The sequence below is a fragment of the Gorilla gorilla genome, chromosome 22, assembly GCF_029281585.2.
Source record: "Gorilla gorilla gorilla isolate KB3781 chromosome 22, NHGRI_mGorGor1-v2.1_pri, whole genome shotgun sequence".
Taxonomy (NCBI): Eukaryota; Metazoa; Chordata; class Mammalia; order Primates; family Hominidae; genus Gorilla; species Gorilla gorilla.
The window spans coordinates 46,352,839-46,379,498 of record NC_073246.2 but is presented as its reverse complement, the minus strand read 5'-3'; the positions used below and the strand labels follow the sequence as shown (position 1 = coordinate 46,379,498).

At 56.3% G+C, this 26,660-nt stretch overlaps 1 protein-coding gene and 1 long non-coding RNA gene across 3 annotated transcripts in view; one reads left to right on the top strand and one right to left on the bottom strand.

Annotated features, from left to right (window-relative positions):
* Positions 1-26,660, top strand: part of TSPEAR (thrombospondin type laminin G domain and EAR repeats) — a 217,830-nt gene that overhangs the window by 179,224 nt on the left and 11,946 nt on the right. The window contains exons 3-9 of the mRNA XM_055373719.2: positions 2,034-2,272; positions 4,699-4,789; positions 5,870-6,026; positions 7,241-7,372; positions 8,304-8,530; positions 9,971-10,157; positions 14,197-14,426. Coding sequence (XP_055229694.1) covers positions 2,034-2,272; positions 4,699-4,789; positions 5,870-6,026; positions 7,241-7,372; positions 8,304-8,530; positions 9,971-10,157; positions 14,197-14,426 — 1,263 coding nt within the window. The remainder of the gene's footprint in view (positions 1-2,033; positions 2,273-4,698; positions 4,790-5,869; positions 6,027-7,240; positions 7,373-8,303; positions 8,531-9,970; positions 10,158-14,196; positions 14,427-26,660) is intronic.
* The window catches only part of LOC129529259 (uncharacterized), a 41,848-nt gene continuing 24,521 nt past the window's right edge, over positions 9,334-26,660 (bottom strand). The window contains exons 5-8 of one of the 2 annotated variants that reach the window (XR_010132431.1): positions 26,455-26,559; positions 20,405-20,761; positions 18,447-20,199; positions 9,334-18,038 (exon numbers count right to left, since the gene is read on the bottom strand). This is a non-coding gene — a long non-coding RNA (uncharacterized lncRNA). Of the gene's footprint in view, positions 20,762-26,454; positions 26,560-26,660 lie in introns of both variants that reach the window. The other variant, XR_010132430.1, reaches the window with a different exon arrangement.

The following is a 26,660-nucleotide window of genomic DNA, read 5'->3' as shown; positions in this document are numbered from 1 at the left end:
ACCAGCCTGGCTAACATGGTGAAACCCCATCTCTACTAAAAATACAAAATTAGCTGGATGTGGTGGTGTGCACCTGTAGTCCCAGCTACTTTGGAGGCTGAGTCAGGAAAATTGCTTGATCCTGGGAGGCAGAGGTTGCAGTGAGCAGCTACTTACAGCACACTACTGTGGGAATACTGCAGGCAGTCGCAGTGTACAAACAGTGTATTTGTGTTTCTAAACACAGACACGACACAGTAAAACGTCAGTGTTACAATCTTATAGGACCACCATCCCCTGTGCTGTCCACTGTCGACCGAAACAGGCTCTGGCCGTATGTGACTGTATGCTGTCTAACTGTTTTCATACCTGCTTTACCTTTCAGGCTTAATCACTTTCAATTCTTTAATTGTGTTGGGCTAGGAATTAATGGAATCCAAGTTGGAAATAAGTATAATCAAGTGCTTTGTTTCACATAACCCAAATTGGAAAGGAAGCCAAAAAGCTCTGAGGTCTTGGTGGACACCGCATTTGTATACGTTCTTGTTTTTTAATTGTGGTAAAATACACATAACGTAAAATTTACCATCGAAACTATTTTTAAGGGTACAGTCAGTGGCATTCAGGACATCCATGTTGTTGTGCAGCCATCACCACCGTCCATCTCCAGAACTTCTTCGTCTCCCAACACTGAAACTCCACACCCACTAAACACTCACTCCCCATCACCCCCCAGCCCTGGCACCCACCATTCTACCTTTTGTCTCTGTGAATCTGACCAGTCTAGTGACCTCATATAAGCAGAACATCCCCAAGGTTCATCCATGTTGCAGCGTGTGTCAGCATTTCCTTCCCTCTTTATGGCTGACTAATATTCCACTGTGAGGATGGACCACACTGCGTTTACCCATCCATCCGTTCATGGACACTTGTGTTGCTTCTACCTTTTGGCAATTGTGAGTAAGCCGCTGTGAACATGTGTGTACAAGTATCTCTTTCGATTCTTTTGAGAATGGACCCAGAAGTGGAATTGCTGAATCATTTGGTCGTTCTGTTTATAACTTTTTGAGGAACTGCCATCCTGTTTTCCACAGTGGCTGCACCATTTTAGATTCCCACCAACAGTGCGTGGGAGTTCCAGTTTCTCCACATTGTCGCCAGCATAACACATTCTGTTCTTTGGGCATTAGCCATCCTAGTGTGTGGGGGTGCCTTTGGGTTTTACCATGGACCCGTGCTCCTGACTAAGCCAGTCCCTACTGCCTGACACCAGCCTTGCCCCTGGCCCAGCAGCCCCGGCTCTCACACATCAGCCCTGTCACATACAAGCCCCACCCCTCACACACCAGCCCTGCCCCCTCACACACCAACCCCGCAGCACACACACCAGCCCCGCCCCCTCACACACCAGCCCCGCCCCTCACACACCAGCCCTGCCACCTCACACACCAGCCCCGCCCCTCACACACCAGCCCCGCCCCTCACACACCAGCCCCGCCCTTCACACACCAGCCCTGCCCCACACATACCAGCCCCGCCCCCTCACACACCAGCCCCGCCCCTCACACGCCAGCCCCGCCCCCTCACACACCAGCCCCGCCCCCTCACACACCAGCCCCGCCCCTCACACACCAGCCCCGCCCTTCACACACCAGCCCCGCCCCTCACACACCAGCCCTGCCACCTCACACACCAGCCCCGCCCCTCACACACCAGCCCCGCCCCTCACACACCAGCCCCGCCCTTCACACACCAGCCCCACCCCACACATACCAGCCCTGCCCCTCACACGCCAGCCCCGCCCCCTCACACCAGCTCCACCCCTCGCACCAGCCCTAGTGCTCCATCAACCCCATCCCTCCCCATTAGAGGGCTAATTAGAAGGCCCCTATCCACCCTGCCCTTCCCATCCACTGCCCCCTCACCTCGCCCCTCCAGTCAGCCCCTGCTCCTCTCACCACCTGTGCTCATCACTTCTGCCATTCCCATCTGCCCTGCCCCTGCACCCAACCCCTACCCCCAGCCCCGTCCTGAGCCTGGCCCGCTCTCCACAGAGGAACGAGTACCTGCTGACAGTGGTGGCAGAGGAGAGCGACCTGCTGCTGCTCGGCCTGCGGTTCTCACCTGCCCAGCTGCACTTCCTGTTCCTTCGCGAGGACACGGCCGGCGCCTGGCAGACCCGAGTATCCTTCCGCAGCCCAGCCCTGGTGGACAGCCGCTGGCACACACTGGTCCTGGCTGTGTCCGCAGGCGTCTTCTCCCTCACCACGGACTGCGGCCTCCCGGTGGACATGTAGGTACCCACCCGGGGAGGGTGCACCTGCGGCCCTCAGAGTCCTGCCAGGCCAGGCGTCCTTCAGCCATGCTCGCCGAGCAACACCTGCAGGAGCTGTCCTGGGGCAGGAGCCGACCAGGGGCAGGAGCCATGGGGTGGAGGGGCAGGAGCCATCCACGGGGCAGGAGCCGACCAGGGGGCAAGAGCCATTCATGAGGCAGGGGCTGACCATGGGAGGTCAGGACAGCGTCCGCGCCAGCCTCTGAAGGGCTGCATGGGGTGAGGCAGGCTCACCATCTGTGGGCAGAGTGGACATTGGCGAGAACAGGTGGTGAGTGATGCCCTGGATTCGGGCTGGAAGGGGAATGGGCCTCTCCCGCGGAGCGTTTATGAAGCATACTCCTGTCAAAACCCCGATTTTAATGTTTCTCCATGCCTTAAACACAAAACCCGCTGCACATCAGAGTCAGTGGCTTAGAACCAGGTAAGGGCGATCATACCAAGCGCACTCCTTTTCCAGAAGTAGCTCAGGGGACTTGGCAGGGGACCAGCACTGTGGGGAGGGCGCTAACATCACAACAGGCAGCAGCAGGAAGTCAGAGTAACTCCTTCCCCAACCTCCAGGCTGGAGGCCGAGGCCTGGCTTCGTGACTCCACATGGCAGGTTCCTCGTGGACGAGGGAGCAAATGTTGACAGAAACTCCAAATGAGTACAAGATTATCCTTGGTAGCCTTGGACACAATGGGGGCTTTTGGAAGCCGAGTTCGTTTCTCCTTTTTGCCGTCGCCTGGTTTGTGTCCTGACGGTAGGTCCCCCGGACAGGAGCCCTCGGTCCCCACAGCTCGGCCAGTTGGTTGCCCATGTCAGGATCTACCACTGTGGAGTAGGGCTGCGCTTCTGTCTTTTTAACTGCAAATAATCCAGTTTATATTAAATCTATTAAATATTAAATTATTTCGAATATTACTTTCAAAGGTAGGATCTTCTGTTTTGTTATGAAACTTATCAATATTTTTATTATGCAGTTAGCTTCAACACACTTTTATCGGAGCCTCTCTCCTACCATACCCCAAACTCATTAGGGCCCTTAGGAGGGTGATGAGTTCTCAGGTCCTGAGAGCTGGAAGCCTCCCAGGGACGTGCTGTGCAGGCTGAAGACAACCTGACCTAGCAGCAGCTTCCCACCCCGTAAAGAAAGTCCTTCTGGCTGGACGTGAATGCCGCCTGACTTCTGGCTTTGCCACAGCAGCTAGGAATGACGCGGCGGCAGCGCCTGAGGCCTGGACAAACGTTCACCTGCCTCATCAGGAGAAAGGAAGAAATCAGGGTCGAAAGCATAATGATTAGGAATGTTCCCCGAATGTTTTAAAAGTGGACTTCCTGGGGAAGATGGTGGGATATGGGGAGTCACAGGCCTGGAACCGACTGTGGCCATGGAAGAACTTAAGCCCTTGGCAGGCTGCCACGGAGGGTACAGGCCAGGGCTTGGGGGCCAGCACCCTGGACCCTAGCAGAGGCCGAGCTGTGTGCAGAGGACGGGGCCTTCTGGGACAGCAGGGCAGGAGCTGAGCTCACCACGGCCAGCTGCAGCCAGATGGCAAAGACTGGAAGGAGCAGGTGTTTTACAAGAGACAGTGGCAGCGTGGGCGGGAGGCGAGCCCGAAGGCACCCCTGCTCTTCCGCCCAGGAGCTCTAGCCATGCCGTCCCTCAGCGGGCACCCACCTTGCTCCATCTCCGGAGTTCAGCCTCCACGCACTCGTCAAGACCGCCTGCTCCTGACACCTTCATGGGTCACCAGCCTCCTTCCTGTCCTGAAGCCATCTGTCCCAGCACCCCAGGCCGGGTGATGGTGCAGGAGCTCAGTGGAGGGAGGGTGAGTGGGCTGGAGGACCCTGTGCCGGTCGAAGCCACTGCACGTTCACCATGAGATAGGGAAGAACCGCTAAGCATGTCACCACGCACTTCTGCAGGAGGCCCTGGCCCTGGGGTGAAGTGCCCCCCAGAATTCATGTCCACCCAGCACCCGTGAATGTGACCTTACCTGGAAACAGAGTCTTTGCGGTCATTAAGTCAAGCTGAGATCATCCTGGAGTGAGGCGGGCCCTGCTCCAGTGCGACTAGGATCCTTACCAGGAGACAGATACGGGGAGAGTCGGACACTGGAGCGACATGGCCACAGGTCACGGGGAGCACATGGAGCCACCAGAAGCTGATGAGTTGAGGAAGCTTCCTCTGGAGCCTTCGGAGAAGCCCTGCCCCAGCCTGATCCAGGCTACTGGCCTCCAGAGCTGTGCAGGCGATCGGCCCTGTGTGCCATCCTTTGTGTGGCAGCCACAGCACGGATGCACGCTGCTTAGTGTGGGGCTTGTTCCCGTTCCTTCTGTGAGTAAACTGGGGCTACCACTCTCCTATGGCCCTAACACAGTCCTTTGATATTTTCAGAATGGCCGATGTGCCCTTCCCAGCCAGGCTATCGGTGAAAGGAGCTCGATTCTTCGTCGGCAGCCGGAGGAGAGCCAAAGGCCTGTTCACGGCGAGTATGGAGGGGCTGCCTTCCCAACACCCGTGCCGCGGGATGGGACTGCCCCAGGCCAGTTGTCCTACTGCTCTAGTTGACAGATCCTTGGACGTGCTAACTGGGAAAAGAAGGCACAGCGTGCGTGGAGTCTCTACCACAGGGCCTTCACGCTTGCTGTTTCCTCCTGGCACCCTCCTCCCTGATGGTCTTGGGTCCCTGCCCAACGGTCCTCTTCAGGCTGCCCCCACCATGCTGAGCTGATGCCCACACTCTGCCCTGCAGCCCCTTCCCCGGAGCTGTCTTTCCTCAGTAGGGCCTGCTGCTCTCAGGCCAGCTGTGTGTCTGCTCGGTGCCTGTGTCTCCACTCACGTGTGAGCGGGGACCTCACTCCATGAGGCTAGAGGCCTTTGTTCCCTGCTGAGTCCAGTGTCTAGGGCCATGCCTGGCACGGAGCAGATGCTCTGAATATTTATTGATGCATGGTTTGACAGATGGATGAGTGGATGGGCAGATGGAGGGATGGACAAATGGATGGATGGATGAATGCGTGGAGAGATGAACAGATGGAGAGAAAGATGAATGGATGGATGAATGGATGGGTGGATGGAGGGATGGATGGATGAGTGATGGATGAATGGGTGGATGGATGGATGAATGGATGGATGAATGGATGGGTAGATGGAGGGATGGATGGATGAATGGATGGATGAATGGATGGGTAGGTGGAGGGATGGATGGATTAGTGATGGATGAATGGATTGGACTGATGGGTGGACAGATGGATGGATGAATGCATGGATGAACAGGATGGGTGGATGGGCTGTTGGATGAGCAGAGTAGCCAGTCACTCTAGGTTCACATAAAAAACCCCTTCTGCGGTTCAGTTCCCTCGGAAGGGGGGCAATTCTTCACCATTGCTCCCATGGCCTCCTCAGTAACCATCATGTAAACTCTTCCCACTTAGCTCTGCAAAAGCTTAGATTCCATCCACCTGACCCTCCTCTGGGCTCTGGATGGGCCAAGCTCAGTGGTCCCCTCCTCAGCGGGTCCCTCCCCAGCAGCGTGGGCCTGAAGGAGCTGTCCCTCTCTCTGCAGGGCCTGGTGAGGCAACTGGTCCTGCTGCCGGGCTCAGACGCCACCCCAAGGCTGTGTCCCAGCAGGAACGCCCCGCTGGCGGTGCTGTCCATCCCACGGGTCCTGCAGGCTCTCACGGGGAAGCCAGAAGATAACGAGGTGCTAAAATATCCCTATGGTTAGTAGGGGGTGCCCGCCCCCACACCAAAGGCAGACGCGAGAGCCCTGGCCTCACACCAGGCGGGAACTCAGGGCTCAGCTCTCAGCCCCTCTCGTGTGCCTGCCCCCCTCATCACTGCCGTGGGGGGCAGCGGTCATATTGGCCAGGGGGATGCTCGGGGCCCACCCCTAGGAAGGCAGGCTGCACCATCAGACAGGCCAGTGTCATCCTGCCCTTCCCTCCAAGCACTCCCACGACAGCCATCCAGCCCCTTCCTGGGGACCCCAGGCAGAAAACAGGCCTAGCTTACTCGAGAAAGTCTTTGTCCAGAGCTATCTGACATCCCTCATCCCCTTTTGCCCCCCAAGGGCAGCGTTTGGGCCATTTCTCTCCACCCCGCCTCTGTCCCACCATCATCCAGACCAGCCCGCCCCAGTCGAGCCCACTCTGGCCCTACACTCACGTCTTCCACAATCCCCCAGCCCAGAGGGCCTCCCCGCTTGGCTTTCTCTGGTGTGAAGTTACAAGGGTGACTGTATTTATTTAAACCACACTCCTGCCATGGAGAATCTGAAATGCCCCTCCCCGCCGCATCCCCACTGCTCTCAGCCACCCCGAGGGACAGCGAGGTGGAGAACAGCCGAGCCCCTGAGCCTCAGGGTTAGCGGTTACGAAGTAGGGGAGCCCCCACCTCCAACACATCCGGGCCGCATGGTATACTGTGTCACACAGCTGGCTAGCACCGGCTGGCAGGTGCACAGATGTCCCACATAGAGTCAAGAGGTGGCAGAATTAGGACCCATGGTGGGGTGTGACTACTGGAAGTGATGAGATCAAACCGTCACAGATTCAAGCCAAGCCGTCGTTAAGATACACCAGTGTCAACAGGGACTCCCTCCTGAGGGGGGACCATGCCCTGTGCAATCGCTGAGGACTCTCAGAGGAGCAGGCCTTTTCTGTCTCAATGGGATGGAAAGCCACGCCTTTCAGAGTGGACAGAGGGTGGGCTGACCATATAGGGGGCATCATGATGTCCTTCGTCACCGGTAGGCCAGGTTCTCAATTCCCCGTCTGTGATGTGGCAGGCTTGTGCCAAGGTGCCTGCAGGGGCCCTTCCAGGCCCGCATGCAGAGGCTGAGGCAGGGCAGCCTGGTTTGGGGGCCTCTTCCTGCATCGTCTTCCTTGGGGGGCACTGGCTTGCTAGAAACTCATCTTCCTGGTCTTCCCCTCAGAAACCAACATTCGAGTGACGCTGGGACCCCAGCCACCGTGTACCGAGGTGGAAGACGCCCAGTTCTGGTTTGATGCTAGCCGGAAGGGGCTGTACCTGTGTGTTGGCAACGAGTGGGTCTCCGTGTTAGCAGGTGAGGCAGCCCTGCACCCGGGGCATTGGCATGCAGGGTCACTCTGGCACAGTGTGACGGAAGTGGAGGCTAGGAGAGGGGGCACCTCAGCCACCTCTGAATGACCTCAGGCTCGGCCATCAGGCTGGGGCACTTCTAAGAGTGAGAGGCAGCATCAGTCCTGACCCCCAAAGCAAGCGGCGGGCAGGACACTGCCCTCCCTAGAGCCACAGGACTCTCAGCCACAGGCCCTCCTCAGGGCAGGCACCACTTAGGACAGGAAACCGCCCCACCAGGAGCCTCGAGCCTGTGCATCTCATTTGGAAATGTGAACCTCCAGGGCATGGCACATGGGCTGACAGGGCTGGGCATCGCGTGGTACCCCTTCCCAAACCATGGGAAGACGATGCCTGCCTCCCTGCAGCCTCCTTGGTAGGGTGACCCGGCCGCCGCCTCTGCCCACACCCTCCCTGTCCGCTAGATCAGAGATGAGATCCAAGGAGATGAAGAGCCTGAAAGGTTATTTTTACAGAGAGCCTTCTCAGCAGTCCGTTCCTGCTGCTGGGGAGGTGAGTGGAGGTGGCGATAGATGCTCCAGACAGGTTACCCATGGGAAATGGGCATGGGTTCCGCCCAGCACGTGTGTGAGCTGCTAACTCCCTTTCACATTATCGAGGGCACAACTTGCCGTAGAAGCAGTGAGCCTTTTAACAAGGCCACAACGTGTAAACTTCACTGGGGGCTGCACAGATCACAAAGGCCCTGGCAGCAGTGAGTGGCCTCCCTTTGACAGGCCTTTCCTGTGAGAGCCAAATGTGGAAACTGATGCCTGAGGCTGAGGCGCAGGAGTCGTGGCTTGTGACTTGGGGCTTGGGAATCGTGCTCCCGCGAGGATTGCTCGGGATTTCCGTTCTCGGAAATCTTAACCGAGTCACAATGTTTCTATCACAAGCCAAAGAAAGACTGGACTACGTGGAGGAGCATCAGAACTTGTTCACCAACTCAGAGACCCTGGGCGTTGAGGTGTTCCGCATCCCTCAGGTGGGGCTCTTTGTGGCCACAGCCAATCGCAAAGCCACATCCGCCGTCTACAAGTGGACCGAAGAGAAGTTCGTCTCATATCAGAACATCCCCACGCACCAAGCACAGGCCTGGAGGCATTTCACCATCGGGAAAAAGGCAAGTCTGTGTTTGGTGACTTTCTCCATCCCCTTTCACTTGGAAAGCCCCGAGTCCACAGGCGGGGCCCCCTACACTGATTCTGCAGGTAAAGGAGTTTCTCACGGTGTCAACACCTCGTTCAGGCGGTAAAAGGCTGACAGAGTCGCACACATTAGCCCACCACCCTAAATCCAGGATGTGACTTTGAGGCAGTCTGCTTGGCTCCCGCAAAATGGACGACCAGACCATTTCCCACATGCCATCTGGTTCTACATAGACCCCTCGTCACTACATTTAAAACCTGTTGAGAGTGTTTACATGAGCCGGTCAAGAACCCACAAATCGTTTCAGAAAGACATTAGAAAATGGACATTCCTGATCCTTCCTTTCCTCAAATGTTGAGGACACGTGATGTCCACATGCAAGGCTGAGGCCAGGCTCAGGGGAGCCATGGGTGGGACCTCGCAGGCTGACAGCCACCTTCCTGTCAGGGCTGCTCTGGGCAGAGGGTCGAGGTGGTGGGTCTGGGAGATGGTTGACATCCCAATGGGAAGGATGGGGTTTCCTCTTCCCAGCTCTGTCCACTCCCTGGACTCTACACAGCCATGTCCTAGAGACAGCACCCCAAATAGTCACTCACTGGACTACAATGTGCCAAGGACGCCCACCAGGCCCTGCCTGCACACAGGGCTAAAGCAGTGAACACAGCAGATGGAAACTGCTCTCCTGTGGCTTACAGCCACCCTCATGCAGGCTGCATTTGCATCCAGCATGGCGGGTGAATAACTAGTTGTTTATTTTTTTTTTGATTGATGACATCATAAGGTTTTAATTTTTTATTATAAAAAAAGTTTGCATCAAAGAACAATTGGAAAATTCAGAAAAGCAAAGGGGACAATATTTTGTTCCATCTTCCAAGCAAGTACGTAGGTTTATGTCGCGTCCTTGCCTCCAAGCACATCGTCCATGAACCATGCACCTTGCCCCTCATTCTGTATGTTCACACAGCTACACTATGAGCCCTGGGCACATTGTGCCATATTCATGTTTTACACATTGCCCTGACACAGCTTTGCGTGGTGATCACACCCGTAACACAGGAGAGCAGGTTGTGATGCGTTTTTCTGGTCATCTGGGTTATGAAGAACATTTTTGTGCATAAAGCTTTTCCTGAATTTGGGAATTTTGGCTTTTGTGTTTTTGCCTTCAGATAGCAATAGAAGTGGAAATATTGGGTAAAGAATATGGACATTTTCAAGGGTCTTGATGAATGTAATGACCGGCTCTGCGCCCACCCCACCATGATGACCTGTAATGCGGGGGCCTCGGTCCTCTGTCCCTGCACCACGTAGCAGCCGTGGATCTGGAGAGAGATGCTGATGTTCAGAAGCCTTCAGAAACCAGGCCGCTGGCACCGACCCAAGCAGAACCACGTGGTCCCGGTTTACTCTCTTTCAGATCTTCCTGGCAGTGGCTAATTTTGAACCAGATGAGAAGGGTCAGGAGTTCTCTGTCATTTACAAATGGAGCCACAGAAAGCTGAAGTTTACCCCATATCAGAGCATTGCCACACACAGCGCCCGAGACTGGGAGGCCTTCGAGGTGGATGGGGAGCACTTCCTGGCGGTGGCCAACCACCGGGAAGGTAGGGCAGGTGTGGCCTTTACACCGGGAGGCAACCACTCCAGGGGCAGAGCGAGACTTGCAGGCAGGGCGAATGTGTATCTTATTAGAGAACAATAAGCCACATGCAGCACAGGGTGAACATGCGTTCTGGACCGTTCCTCACTGTCTGGGGGAGGGAGATCTACTGGTGGTCCCTGGGGCACCTGCCCACAGCACAGCCACCCCAGAAACATGGACTGCCAGACTGACTCCCAGCACAGAATACCTGCCAGCCTCCCTCCTTGTCTGAAACTGACTACCTGACTGACTGACTAGCTGATTAACTACCTAACTCACTGACTACCTGACTGACTACCTAATTACCTGATGACTGACTGCCTGATGACTGATTGACTAATTACCTGACTTCTTGACTAACTACTTGACTAATTACATGACTGACTAACTACCTGACTGACTGATTGACGACCTGAATGACCAACTACATCACAGACGGACTGACTACTTCACTGACTGATTGACTGACTAACTACCTGACTGTCTGACTGACTACCTGACTGATACCTGATTGGCTGACTGACAACCTGAATGACTAATTAGCTGACTGGCTAACTGACTATCTGACTAACTACCTGACTGACTGACCACCCGAATGACTAACTATCTGACTGGCTGGCTGGCTGACTGCCTCACTGACTCACTGACTGACTGACTGACTGCCTCAAAGAGTGACTGACTGACTACCTGAATGACTAACTACCTGACTATCTGACTGACTGACTGATTACCTGACTAACTACCTGACTGGCTGACTGGCTATTGGCTGACTGACTACCTCACTGACTGGTTGACTAACTACCTGACTGTCTATATGAATGACTACCTGACTCTCTGACTGACTACTAATTACCTGACTGACTACCTTACTGACTGATTGACTGTCTCACTGACTGATTACCTAACTACCTGATTAACTGACTAGCTGACTAATTACCTGACTAACTGATGACTAACTACCTGACTGACTGATGACTGACTACATGACTGACTGATTACATGACTAACTGGCTAACTACCTGACTAACTGATTGACTGACTACCTGACTACATCACTGACTGGTTACCTTACTGACTACTTGTCTGACTGACTGACTGCCTGCCTGCCTGACTGACTACCTGACTAACTACTTGACTGTCTGACTGACTACCTAACTACCTGACTGGCTGACTAACTAACTGACTCATTGATTGACTACCTGACTGACTGACTACCTAATTACCTGACTCTCCCACTGACTGACTGATTACCTGACTAACTACCTGACTGGCTAACTCATTAACTGACTTACTATCTGACTGACTACCTACCTGACTGACTGACTGAATGATTAGTTGACTAACTACCTGACTGGCTGGCTGGCTGGCTGACTGATGGACTACCTCACTGACTGACTGACTGACTGATGGAGTGACTACCTGCCTAACTACCTGACTGTCTGACTGACTGATTATCTAACTACTTGACTAGCTAACTGACTGACTACCTCACTGACTGACTGACTGACCAGCTATCTGACTACCTGACTACCTCACTTATTGACTGATTGCCTAACTACCTGACTGACTGATGACTGACTACCTGACAACTGACTAACTACCTGACTGATGACTAACTACCTGATTAACTACCTGATTGATGACTGGCTGACTACCTGACTGACTGACTACCTCACTGGCTAATTGACTGACTGACTGACAAACTACCTGACTGATTAACAACCTGACTGATGACTGACCAACTACCTGACTAGCCACTGAACTGACTGGCTGACTACCTAATTACCTGACTAACAAACTGACTAACTGACTGACTACCTAATTACCTGACTAACAAACTGACTAACTGACTGACTACCTAATTACCTGACTAACAAACTGACTGACTGACTACCTCACTGACTAACTGATTAACTACCTCACTGACTGGCTGACTGATTGACTAACTACCTGGCTGACTACCTGACTGACTGACTGATGACTAACTACCTGCCTATCTGACTGGCTGATGACTACCTGACAACTGACTACCTCACTCACTGACTAACTGATGACTGACTACCTGACTGATTAACTACCTGACTGATGACTAACTACTGAACTGACTGACTGATGACCTGACTGACTTACTGACCATGTCAATGACTTAACTACCTCACTGACTGACTGATGACTGACTACCTGACAACTAACTACCTGACTGATGACTACCTGACTAACTACCTGACTGATGACTGGCTGACTACCTGACTGACTGACTACCTCACTGGCTAATTGACTGACTGACTGACAAACTACCTGACTGATTAACAACCTGACTGATGACTGACCAACTACCTGACTAGCCACTGAACTGACTGGCTACCTAATTACCTGACTAACAAACTGACTGACTACCTAATTACCTGACTAACAAACTGACTGACTGACTACCTCACTGACTAACTGATTAACTACCTCACTGACTGGCTGACTGATTGACTAACTACCTGGCTGACTACCTGACTGACTGACTGATGACTAACTACCTGCCTATCTGACTGGCTGATGACTACCTGACAACTGACTACCTCACTCACTAACTGATGACTGACTACCTGACTGATTAACTACCTGACTGATGACTAACTACTGAACTGACTGACTGATGACCTGACTGACTTACTGACCATGTCAATGACTTAACTACCTCACTGACTGATGACTGACTGCCTACCTGACCGACTACCAAACTAACTGCCTGACTGACTGATTACCTTACTACCTGACTACCTGACTAACTACCTGACTACCTGACTTATTAACTACCTGACTGACCAACTGACTACCTTACTGACTGACTGACACAACTGACCGACCACTTCACTGAGTGACTAACTACCTGACTGACTGACAAACTGACTGACTGACTGAATACCTCACTGACTAATTGGCTGGCTGGCTAACTGACTGACTGACCAACTACCTGACTGACAAATTCACTGACTGGCTGACTGACTACTTCACTGACTAATTGGCTGGCTGGCTGACTGACTAACTGACTAACTACCTGGCTGACTGACAAACTACCTGACTACTTGACTAACTGTTTCAGTGACTGACTGATGACTGACTATCTGACTGACTGACAACTGACTGACTGACTACCTCAATGACTGACTGACAGACTAAGCAGCCTCCCAGCAGGAAAGGTCTGACCAGCACAGGGACGGCAGATGTTGGGTGGTGGGCCCAGGCCCAGGCCCATGGCGAGGATGCTGGCCTGGTGGCTGGCATGGCCAGGTGTGTGGTGGAGGACAGCTGCCGAGGACATGGGATCTGGATGGCCTCCATGGCCTTGTTTCCTGAGGACAGGCAGCTGTCCCGCCTTGTGCCAGCAGAGACAGTGAGGAGCACTGGCCTGGGAGGTACCGGGACACCTGCTTTCCAGGCCAGGGACACTGCCCTGAGTGGCCACCATGAGTACCTGCCATTGTGTAGCTCCATGAGCCGGCCTGGGTCTGAGGGCATCTCTCCGCCTGCAGGACCCCCCAGACCCAACCCTGCCCAGGCTCCACAGCTCTGCACTCCCCTGAGCCCACGACCCACCCAATGGGGGAGCTCCACAGTGGAGAGGGAGGGGCCTCCGGGCAGAGGTGGCAGTGCGTGGGAAGGCCTGGCCTGTGGGGATGCTGGGGAGCCTTGGGCGGCGGGGCCAGGACACGGTGGGCCCCACCTCCGGGACACGGGGAGGCCATGGAGATGTACACCTGTCCCGAGGGCGGTGGGGATCACCAAGCATTTCCACATGGGAATAGCACCTGTGATGGCCCAGAGGTGCAGTCAGCAAGGGGCTGAGGGCGGGAAGCTCAAGGTAAGAAAGGATGTCCCCAGCGGCTGGCCTTGCCCTCGTGGGTCTTCGGTCCTCGGGGAGGGACTTGGACTGGGCTCTGCCTCCGTCGGGGCTGCCATGGGGCTGTGGAATCTGCCTCCCTGCCCCCAGCACAGTCCCTTGGTTCCAGGCGACAACCACAACATCAACAGTGTCATCTACAAGTGGAACCCGGCAACCCGGCTCTTCGAGGCCAACCAGACCATCGCCACCTCCGGCGCCTACGACTGGGAGTTCTTCAGTGTGGGGCCCTACTCGTTCCTGGTGGTGGCCAACACCTTCAACGGCACCTCCACGAAGGTGCACTCACACCTCTACATCCGACTCCTGGGTTCCTTCCAGCTCTTCCAGTCCTTCCCGGTAAGGCCCCCCACATGAGCCCCGGCTCTCCATTGCTGACCACTGCGTCTGTCACGTGCACCTGCTGGACAGGTGATGTGGACTGGGGGTCCACCGAGAGCCAAACCTAGTGCTGCTCTGCACCCGTGACCCCAAAACCCAGGCAGGGCCTGCTCCTCTGGACGGCACAGGATCCTTGCCTGGCGTCTGAGCCCTTCTTGCCTGAGAGCCTCTGTGCGCCCAGGGACAGTCTAGGTGCCTGGAAATGAGGCAGGAGGCGCACCCTGGCTCTGCCCCACCCTGGCGTGGTGTTCTCCATAAAGCAGCCCCCAGGCTCAGAACAGGCCCTCCCTCCCCTCAGGAGCTCCCGCAGTCTAATCTGAGTCTGTATGGGCGTCAGGGCCCTGGCCCTGGGGCAGCTGGGCAGCTCAGCTCTGACCCAGGGCAGCATGGGGGCCAGGTCGGGGCAGCACGTGGCGCTCCCCTCCAGGCCTCAAGTGTCCCTTGGCTGGTTCCAGCCACCACGAGACCTTTGAGTTGAGGCAGCAACAGGTGCTTATTAGGCCACCTCCAGGGGCAGGGACAGCGTGCTGCCTGCTCCCAGCAAGTGTGCCGAGGACTTGATCGGAGCAGAGGTGCGGGGTACGGGACAGGTGGGGGCGCATCTCCCACCTCGGGCTCAGCCTGTATGTGAGCCCGGTTCCCCGGAGGGGGCAGCTCAGGGGCTCTGCAGTGCCGGTGACAGCACTCCCACTGTTTGCTGGAAGCGTGCCTCTCATAAGACATCACCTCCCTCATGTCCTTCCGGAATCTTCTGTGCCCCCTGACCTGGTGACTCATTCCCCTGCAGAAATGTTCTCAGGGCCTTCTGTACCCGAGGCAGTGAGACTAACCCAGGCCACTCTTGCCACGTGAGCTGCCCCCATGCCACGTCCCAGTGAGGCTGGTACAGGGGCAGAGCCATGGCAGACGCTGATGCCCGGACCCCCCGCCCCCATCAGGGAGTCTGGAAAAACAGTGACAACAGTCAGGCCTTGCCAGGCTACCCCTGCATTAGACAAGAAGCTGTGCATGTGGTGGGTGGGGCTTTATGGCTGAAATGATTGAAGGCATTCTGGAACATTCCACACATCTCATTAGAGCAAGCCTGCAGGTAGCACATGGGAATGAGCTTCAAAACAGAAGGGAAGAAGATAGAGTTCAGCAGTCGCAGGTTCCTGGAGCCCCTCCACCCAGCAGGAGTGAGAGCAGCTTAGGAAACCCGGAGTGTGACCACCTTGAGAAGCCCGCAGGGGCCGGACCAGGAGCCGCGGCTCACAGGGACCAATCACACGCGTTGATGCGTGCAGAGAATTGCTCCGGGACTCTCACGTGCTCAGTCCTCTGGCAGGCTGGGGCACAGTGTCATCCAGGTGACCATCGCCCCACCCTTCGGGCACTCGTGGTCCAGTGGGGAAGGGCAGCTTTACGTGGATGTTCAGGGCACGAGGAGAGCAGATGTCAGGGAGCACCCTCCCCACTTTCCCAGCCCTCACCAGGAGGAAGTGAGGGCTGGGAAAGTGGGGAGGGTACCTGCAGGGCAGTGGGGCTGGGAGTAGGCAGCAGGGTCACCACCCAGACCCACAGGCTGCAAGTGAAACGTGAAGCCTGCCCTTGTGGGGTTGACAGGGCTGCACGATAATGACTGGTCGGTGGCTGGGAGGGAGTGAGCCATTGGGAGGCTGCTGTGGCCGCCCAGATGAGCCACAGGCGCCCAGGTGAGGAGGCAGCAGTGCCAGAAGGAACACACCTTGAGCTCGCTAGTGCTGTGGATGGAACAGGTGAGCATGCCTGGTAGCCAGGAAGAGGTGGGATGAGCCCCCTGCCACGGGGGCAGAGTGAGGCTCAGTGCACTGGGGTTGGGGGTGAGCAAGATTCCTTCCAGCCATTGGCCTTGGTAACAGCCTCAGGAGGTAGGTGGTGGTAGCAGCTCACACTGGCTGAGCCTTGACTGTAGAGCACCTGTGCCAAGAGCTCTGCCCGCATCCTCCCACGTCACCCTCACAGCACCTTGAGAGGGGCTTGCTGCCACTGGTCCCTGTTACCCACAAGGACACAGAGGCTCAGAACGGTGGAGGGCTTTGCTCGTGGCAGAACTGGGATCAAGCCAAGCAATGCGGCCTGTCACTTGGTTTGATGTGGCACGGGACAGAGCTGAGCATAAGTTCCTTGTCTTACTGGTCCCTGCACAGTCCTCTCACCGCAACACGCATGCTGCTAAGACTCTGGGAAACTACAAGGGTGTCCTGGGCTGGTGGCCACGTGCTGGTGTGCAGACAGCGGACCTGAAGGAGGGTTCAGGAGCCTTCGGTCATGGGTTAGCCTGACCACAGGGCTCAGCAGGAATGGCCCCTCTGACCAGTAATCATTGACCTGAAGTTGAACTTAAGGCTGGTGAGGTTTGACATGCGAAAGCAGCTGCAAGCTGGGGCCAAGAGCGTGATATGGGCTGGAAATTGGGACTCCCGAGGAGGGCTCGACACGCGGGGACAGTGGCTCAAAAGGCAAATGGTGGGCTGGGCGCAGTGGCTCACGCCTGTAATCCCAACCCTTTGGGAAGCCAAGGCAGACGGATCACAAGGTCAGGAGATCAAGACCATCCTGGCGAACACGGTGAAACCCCGTCTCTACTAAAAATACAAAAAAAAAATTAGCCTGGCGTGGTGGCAGGCACCTGTAATCCCAGCTACTCGGGAGGCTGAGGCAGGAGAATGGCGTGAACCTGGGAGGTGGAGCTTGCAGTGAGCCGCGATCGCGCCACTGCACTCCAGCCTGGGCGACAGAGTGAGACTCCATCTCAAAAACAAAAAAAAAACACAACAAAAAAAGGCAAATGGTGACATCGAGCAGCAACGAAAGGTTGGCTTGGGGACTTGAGCACAGGCAATCTGGCCGACAGCAGTTCCCGTGGAAACACCCGGGGCTCCACACCAGTCATGTGTCATCAGGATCATACTGGTGCCCTGACATGAACGTGTGCCCTGCTGGCCCCAGGCTCACACATGCAGAGCCCCAGCACACTGGAGCATGTTTGAGGAGCTTTGCCAGAACCAGGAAGGGATTTGAAACGTTACCACACAAGGAATAGTTGCAGGACTTGAGGCTTTATCCTGAAAGAAGACGTAGGCAGTCACTTCCAATCATCTAACGAATGAGCTGGTGGGGGGCAGGGGATGGGCCTCCAGGGGGTCTTGAGAGCAGAGTCGCACACCCTGGATGGAAAGGCACCACAAGTGACTTTCTCGTCAACTAGGCAAGGTCTCCTAACAGCTGCTGTGCCACGGAGAGGCTGCTGTCCTGGAGGCCCTGCATTCTAAATCACAAAGTGAGGTGACAAGAGAAAGGATCCCTGCAGTGGGTTGGGGAGTGCATTTTGGAGATTATCATCCTAGATCTACCAACACCGTGATCCTAAAGCCCCTGTGATAACACCAAGTCCAATTTACAGTGTCTTCTTCACAACACTGCACCAAGGTGCTCAAGATGCCCCAGTGCCCCAGAGCGTACCTGGCCAGCTGCGTGTCACCCATGCCATCCTCTCCAGCTAAGGGTCCCCGGATGTTTGACAAAAATCCTGAAACTGCAGGAGTCAGGCTAAAGAAAAGAAAGATAGGCTGAAAGAAACTGAGCTAGCTCTAGAAACAGAAAGGAATTTTTTTAAGTTATACTTGTCTTCAGAAGTATTCAAGATGATACTGCACTTATGAAATAAAGAATGCTACTAATGAGACAGAGAGCTTGGACATTAAAAATGCAATTGCTGGCATTAAAAGAAGACATTCATTAACATGATTGAAATATAAAGTTAAGAGGATCTTCTAGAATGAAAAGAGACAGAATCAACCCAGGAAAGTCTGTATCTGGCTAACCAAAGTTCTAGAAAAAAAGAAGAGGGTGAGGACAGTGATGGAATTGTCAGAGAAGCCTTGAAGAAAACCTCCCAGATCTCATCAGACTGAAAGGGCACTGAGCCCAAGGAGCGCGAGAGCAAAGGAAAGTTACCTTCAAAGCACACAGGAGCACGGCAGCCTGGGATTTCCCATCAGCAGCCCTGGATATCAGGAGGTAGGAGGGCTCAGTGTTCTGAAGGCGAGTGATGTACGCAGCGCCCCCGCAGGACAAGGACGCTGGCCACTGCCATGCACGGCTCCCACATGTCAGTGGCTTCCTGCCATATTGGGTTCTCACATCAAGTCAGACAAGGAGCACACACAGTGGGAAGCAGCAGGAAGGGGCTGACCTGACCTGTGCTCACAGCCCATTGGCCAGTGCCAGTCACATGTCCCAGCCTAGCTGGACCTGTGCTCACATGTCCTCACAGCTCATTGGCTAATGCTTGTCATATGACCCAGCCTAGCTGGACCTGTGCTCACATGTCCTCACAGCTCATTGGCTAGTGCCAGTCACATGACCCAGCTTGTCCCTGTGTCACGTGTACTCACGTGTGCTCACAGCTCATTGGCTAGTGCCAGTCATATGACCCAGTCTCCTGTCAGTCTGAGACATGTGGGAGCCCTGGACTAGGCAGTGTTCCTCGGGGGGTGCACTGGCAAGCCCAGGTACTCAACCAGATGCAGAAGATCAGAACTGGAAGTGGTGGCTCCACCCCAAGATGACCATAAGGAAAGTTCTGGAATGAGAACTGGTATGTGTCCTAGAAAGAAGCCAGCCCAGATGGTCTGGGGTCAGGGAGGGCATAAGAGGGGGTTTGGGGGCTGTGGAGTCCACGGAGCACAAAGTGTGTCCAGGGATGGCGCACTGAAGAAGTGACAGAAGCACAGACTGCAGGAGTCAAGGAAAGCAGAGACACAGGGGCCAGGCCAGGACGGCCTACCTGTGCAGCAGCCGCCGAGGTGGGACAGGACCGAGAGCCCCAGGGTGCAGGAGCGAGGGGCTCCTGGGATGGGAAGATGGGAGCGTTCTTGCATGCAGAGCTGGTGTGTTTTCTTCCTCTGGGAAGGAAGGAGGGGAGGGCCAGACCCAGGAGGGGACAACCAGAAACTTGGTCCAAGGACGAAGCAGGTGAACCCGTCCTGTGATTTTAAGCATGAAAGGCGAATGTTTGCCTGGCATGGGGGACTGCCCCAGGGATGGTACAGTCGGTGATCCTGACATAGAAGTCGCCTGGGTGGGTGGTGCCATAGCCCGGCCTCTGGCTCTGGGGGCTGACATTACCGTAAGGTCAGGACCACACAAAGCTGATCCTGATGTGTCAGAGAATTGCCCCGTGGCCGAACCCACCCTGGGCGTGCCTGTTGGTGTTTATTAGTGGAGGTACAACCCAGGCTGCTTGGGGGAGCGGGGAGAGGAGAAGGAGAGCAGAGGCCCTGCATCTCCATCCCACACCCTACACCGTGGGTGAAGAGGCGAGGCCAGAAGCCGCCCACCAGGAATCAGAGGAGCTCCCAGCAGCACCCACTGAGGAGGACAGTTGCCACAGACCCTAAGCAGGAGCAGCTCTGCCTTCCGGTGCCCAGACCAGGTGCAGGCAGGCAGCCTGGCGCTCCCAGATCAACAAGACCTGGCAGCCCTGGCCCCTGCCCTGCATGTGGAGCACAGCTCCCTTTCACTCCTGACAGCCTCATTCTGAAAGCCCTGGAATTCCTGCTGATGGCAGCCTTCCTTGTCTTCCTGTTTTGGAAAGCCTGTTGGAGATTTCTGGAAGGTGGTCTGTGGCTGCGCATCCTCAGCTGGTTGGCGATTCCACCTCAGACCCATCTCACAGGTGTGGAAACTGAGGCTCAGGAGCAGGGACCTGGCCACAAACACACGGCGGTAAGCAGCCGAGCCAGGGCGTCCACAGGTGTCCCTGTGTCCACATGAATCGCCTCCTCTGTGCCTGCCCCATGGGGATGGAGCCTGCAGCCTGGTTTGGGTCGTGACGGGAGTGCCTGGGACGCCTCACACCATGGTGGGGCCTCAGCCCTTCACTCATGGGGCCCATCCCTTTGATGGACTACCTGCTCTTCATGAAATGATGTCAGGACTGGATTCTGAGCTTCGTTGATCTTTGTGTGTTCTGGAAGGCAGTCGGGAGGTGTTCGTGGAACGTGGTTACTGAAAAACACAGGGCTTCTGTCACGGGTGATGTGGTGGAGGTGGCAGCCCAGCCCATAAGGCGGCCACTCTACATTTTCAGGCCACACGTGAAGGCCAGCTTTGATCTACACCAAGGACTGGAGCAGTGGTCCTGGAGATGCACAGGCATCCTCAGAAGGGGGCCAGCAGCAAAGGGGCAGAAATGGAACCACCGGAGCCAAGGGGAGGGTCTGGGCTAGTGACCCGCGGCGAAGTCCCAAGGGGTGGGTGACATCCGCCTGAAAGAAACATCAGAGAAGAGCAGGGGCTGAAGCAGGACCACAGCAGACAGAAGGAAGCACGGCTGCAGCACCCAAAGCAGAACCAGAACTCCGGGAACGGGGACCCGGCTGCTGGGGGCGCCATCACGGCCCAGGCCCTGAACGTGCCTTAGGAGGGCCCTGGGAAGGTGCTGGGACCACGCACACATGGACGGGCTTCCTCTCCACCTGGCCTGAGCCTCATCTTTCAAAACTCAGTAATTCCTCAAAACTCACAAAGCCCACTTTCATGTTTTGCCAACATTTTTCACATCGTGTTGAAATCCTTTTAGGTCCTAGAGATGTCTTAATTTGTTTACTGTTTAGTTTGAGTTTTGCAATGTCTTTCATGAACGTGAGCTTTGAAGCGGGTGAAGCCGAGATGCTTTGAAAGTGCGTGTGCACCGCAGAGAGGCGCCCTTTCTGGAGGGGGTCTGCGGGGGTGTGGGGTGCAGGTGGGGTTTGAGGAGCTGCGCACACAGACCTCACTTTCTCCCAGAAACACAGGGTGGGCATTCCCAGGGCACTGCAGGTTAAGTACAGTGCTCCAAGGGAATGGTCGGTGGGCATGGCAGGACTTTGCAGCCCCAGGGCAGATATGAGTGAGGAGCTGGCTGCCCACCCTGGGGAAGGTGGTTTGATGTCCCATTCTTCCGCCTGCCCTCAAAGTCTTTCTGCCCATCCCACCAGGAATTCTAGAACTTTCTTCCAGGTGGGAGACACCAGGCCTCCAATGACTGGGCCTCCCCAGCTTGGACCAAAGGAGGAGTGAGCTCTGTCCCTAGAAGTCTAGGCACAGGGTCCTGCTCCCTGAGCTGACGGAGTAGGCCCTGCGGTCGCGGTCACCAAATGTGAACTCCAAAATAGGTTTGGCTTCTAAGTGAGTTTGCTGCAGACCTCAGAAGGTGTTGCAGCTTCCAAAGCTTGGTGATTCTGTGATTGTAGCTGTCAGCATGTGGGGTCCTCACAAGGCCAGCAGCAGCCACCATGTTAGCAAGGACCCCTCGTCACAGCTGGGCCCCCAACTTGGTGCCACACACTTCCCAAGGGTCCCGGCCATGGCTCAACACACATGTACATGCACACTCATGCACACGTGTGTGTACTCGCTTCCATGGCCATGGAAGGGCAAGAAGTGCTGTAGGCAAGGACGCAGTGGGGGCCACTCTGGGGACAGGTGCCCGGCAGGCAGCCGTGTGGTGCTTAGAAAAACAGGCAGGAGCCCCCTAAGCACCCTCATGAGGCCTGGCTGTGTCTCTCTGTCTCCATCTGCACATCTGTCAAGGGGGTGGCATGAGGGGTCAGCACTGCCCAGAACAGCCCGAAGGGGCTGGGCAGAGCCTGGGCGGGAGGGCTCCAGGAAGGTGCCAGCTATGCCCCATGACTTCTGTCTTCTCTGTGACACAGGAGCTGGCAGTGGCCTAGGCAGCTTGGGGAAGGTGCCAGGCTTGCGGGTTCTGCAGGGCCGGGAAGAGCACGGGGGTCACCCAAGAGTTGGCTGGGGAGTGTGCTGAGCCCAGTTCTCTCAGGGGAGTCACCTGTCATCCAGTAGTGCTGCCCCCATGGCCGCCCGGGATGCTTGTCCAGCCTTAGCTGGCTACCCTCGGAGAGGATGCCACTGCCCCCCCAACCAGGGCTTTTTGGGGAACTGCCTTCTGGTGGCTAGGGAGGGAGCCCCAGGGGTGCATCCTGCCTCCCTCCCCTGGCACTCCCAGACCACAGAGGCATCCTCTTTCTTTGCCCTATCAAAGCCGGAACCCAAGGGCCTCTTTGCCCAGCAACTAATCCACTGATTACCGGGTGCCCACCCGCACTTGAGGGAGCTGTTGGGGGCTCCAGGTGCTCCTGGCTGCCAAGTCCCGGAAGCACCATCATCCCAGCAAGATGCTCCTGAGCTGCCAGGCACCGTGCCAGGGCAGCAGGGCCAGGCTCTGGGAAATTCCATTGGAGGGAGGGCGGGAAGGGCCTGCCCAGCCCAGCAGGTGCCTGGTCGCTTGGCTCCTGTGCCAGCCAGGGTTTGGCAGGGCCTTTGATGTGAAGATTCTTTTTCTCTCCTCTATGAGTCCCTAATGTGCTTAGAATCTGGGAGTGGCCTGACAGTGGGTCCCACGCTGCACACCCTGCCTGGGTTGGCACAGCCCCTGGGGGGCACCTCCTCACTTCTGAATGTGAGAAGGCCCCGGCTTCAGCAAAGGGACAGGTTCACGCCAACCTGCAAGGGGCTTCTGACAGCCTGGCGTAGGGAGGAGGGGCTGTCAATAGCCAATGACAATGACCGCCCTGCTGTGGACTCTGCCAGCTAAATGCTGGGACCAGGAGCCGGTGACACCCCGTGGGGGTTCTGCCAGCTTCCAGCCAGTTACAGATAAACTAATTTTTCTTTTTGCCAAAGTATGTTTCAAGTATTACATGGGATACACACAGACTAAAGAATCATTCGTTGTCTGAAATTTAGATTGAACAGGGACCCTGGATTTGCTAAATCTGGTGCGCAGACCCTCGCTGGGTACAGGGAACAGAAGGGTGACTTGAGCAGCCTCTGAGCTGCCCCTGGCCCCCCAGGCCTGTCTGGCCCTGCACTCCAGCAAGAGCTCTGCTTCGTAGCAGCACCCAGGCAGGTGGCCACACAGCGCTGACTCTGGCCACTGCCATGCCCTGGACAGACCTCCATGCCCACCCCCACAGCTGACACGTGCTCTTCCTGGAACAAATACACGCCCCACCTTGGGCTCCAACCAAGATGCAACTCAAAGTTTGCTCCCTGCCACCCCATGAAACGTGGGCACAATCCCTGCCCTGGAGGCAGGCTGCAGTGCTGCAGGTCCCACCAGACTGCCCGTCTCGGGCATTCCCAACCCAGGCTCTCCACCAGCCTCAGGGCTGTGGCCAGAGCACCGCCATCTCCACCCTACGCTCCTGCCACCTGACCCTCCCCAGGGCTCACACAGCAGCCCGTGTGCCACCCATGCCTAGGGAAATACCAAGTTCTCTGAGTGGTCTCCCAAAGCCCCTGTCTCCATCCCTAGGGATGTACCGAGTTCTCTGAGGGGTCTCCAGAAGCCTGTCTCCAAGGACACCACCCTTCTTTCCCATCTTGGGAGTGGGACCCGACCCACCCCACCCCCCAGCACTTGGCTCACCTCTCTCCTGACACCTTCCTAGCTCCTGTGGGTCTCAGAGCCGTCCACATACATCTGACCTCCTCGTTCTGCTCAAAAGCCTCCTCCGGCTCCCCAGTGACCTTTGGCTGGAGGCCTAGCTGCTTTCCACAGCACCCAGGCCCTGTAGGCCCGCCCCAGCCCCTGCTCCGCACTCTGTGTGTGCCCAGCCCTCCTGGCTCCCTCAGTCCTCTGTGTCTGTCCTGCAGTTCCTTCTGCCTGGATACCCGTCCCTGCTTCCTGCTGCCAACTCCCCTGTCCTTCCTCCATGCCTTGGGCCCTCTTCCTCTGTGCCCCCAAGGCCCCGGGCAGCCCCTCCATGGTCCCCCATCTGCAGCAGCCCCTGTTCCAGGGCTCCTTTGGGCAGGGAGGGCACCTCACTCATCACTGAGATGTGATGCCCGGCTCAGCCCCAACTTGCAGTAAAGCTCTCTCTACACAGTGCTGAGTGCCAGCTCGGGGTCCCCCATCACCCTGGGCTGCTACAGGGCGGGCACTCTGGGCCTTTCCCTGAGAGGGAGTTTCAGGCTCTTCTGGCCCCGGCAGTCCATCAGGATCTGCCTCAACACAGGTGAGCATCAGCAAGTAGCTAAGAAGCAGGGGCTCCACTGGAAGGACGCCCAGGGCTGGAGGCTTGTGTCTTCAGTCTTTTCCAGCAATGTGGGGAGAGCTGTGCTGTGCGGGTGCGTGTGTGTGTGTGTGTAGATGTCATGCAGGTGGGTGCATGTGTGTGCCTGCAGGGATGTGCCTGTGTACAGGCATGTGTGCAAGTATACACATATGCACATGGACACAGATGCATGGTTGCATGCATACATACATGTGTGTAGGTGTACATGTGTGTAGGTGTACATGTGTATGTATACATGAGCAGGCCTGTGTATCTGCATGTGTATCCACATGTGTACAGGCGTGCATGTGCATCTGTGCATGTAAAAATGTAAGCATATGTGCCTGCATGTGTGTGTGTACACAGTGCATATCCATGTTTGTGTGTGTATGCATGCGTGCAGGTGTGTGTGTGCGCGTTTGTGCGTGTGCACAGTGCACATCCATGTTTGTGTATGTATGCATACATGCAGGTGTGCAGGTATGGGCCAGTGCATGCGGGTGCGTGTGTGCGTGCGTGCATACACAGTGCACATCCATGTTTGTGTGTATGTATGCATACATGCAGGTGTGCAGGTATGGGCCTGTGTGTGCAGGCATGTGTACAAATGTGTACACACGTGAGGGTTGCCCACTCAGTTGGTTTCCTCAGCACAGGCGTGGGAGGAGCCCAGGGTTGAACAGTCTGATGATTCCTGTTTCTCTTCTGCTGAGTCAGCGAACTGGCCTGTAACACTACCCCCCGCCCCCTCCGGCCAACTGTGAGGCAGCCAAAGTCCAGATGATGCTGAAGGTCCCACTGGCCCAGAGTGTCTCAGAGTCCCCTTGAAGGACATGGGGTGGCCCTGGACAGCTGTTCTCCAGCAGATAAGAATAGTCACATCTCGTGGAGCCGCAGGAGGGGAGGGCGCGCTGACCCGGGAAAGCCTCAGCCAGCCCCTGGCCCCGCCCCCGCCAAGGGTTCGGCACCGCCAGGTGTCCTGGTCCCCTGTCCTTGCCTAGTGAGTCTCGGTTTCTTAGCTTAAGCTCACCCATGTGCGCTCCTCTGACCGGCTGCGGATCTGCTTTGGGACCTTGCCTGGTGCCCACGGAGCTGTGTCCTCACCTGTGGCGCCCTCCCCTGCAGCCCAGGCTCTCTGGGCTCGGGCGGGCAACGGCGCCCCCTGCCGGGCGTGGAGAACGCACGTTGACGTTGAGCCCAGAGTTTTCTCTTTCCTGCAGCACCTGAGCCGGCCGGGCAGGCGCCGGACAGTCAGGGGGACCAGAAGATGCCTGGGCAGCCCCGTCCTGAACATACAAGCAAGGGAGGGTGCCTGACCTGCTGCGGAGGGCAGGTCGCATCAGACCCAGGGGCGTCTGAGCCGGGCCCTTGCTGGTCGATTTGGGCAAATAGAAAACGTCCCAGTGGTTGCTGTCACGGGAGGCTCTCAGAGCTGCCTCGCACCTGGCCGGGTGGTGCAATGTCCCTCAGGCAGAAGGCCCTCCGGACGGGGGTGAGTCAGGCAGAGACACAGCCCCGCAGCATGACCGGCTCTGTCCTCAGCTAGGACAGCCTGGGACCGTGCGCAGGGATCCCCGGCCTGTGGGGACACTGTCCCCAGGGAAGCAGCTTTCCCCTTCCCCGTGCAGCCCCACCACCCTTATCCCCAAGGTGCTGGCAGAAGCTTCCGCCTTGTGGACCCCACATGCAGACAGGCTCCTGCAGCTCAAGGTTGGTGGCAGAGGTGCCGCAGTTGGGCCTCCGTGTGCAGCCCCAGACCTGTTGCCTCTTGAGGGTGGTAAGTGATTTATGGAGGAATGGCAAGCACAGGAACCCAGAGATGGCTTCTGTCTACAGAGCCAGAGGAAAGACTCAGCCAAACTGCAAGGCCAGGGAAAGCGTGTAAGAGAAAACTCGAGAGGTACCTGATGTTGCTTCAGTGTCTGAGGCTGGGACTAGAGGGATCAGGGTGGGCTTCCTGGAAGAGGTGAGACAGCAGGTGGTGCTCGTAGGACGCACAGCACTGGGGCCTGGAGTAGGAGAAGGCATGGATTGCTGAGAAGCAAGTCACACAGATGGTCACTGGGGGCGGGGCGGGGCGGGGCGGGGCGGGGCACAGCTGCCACTAACA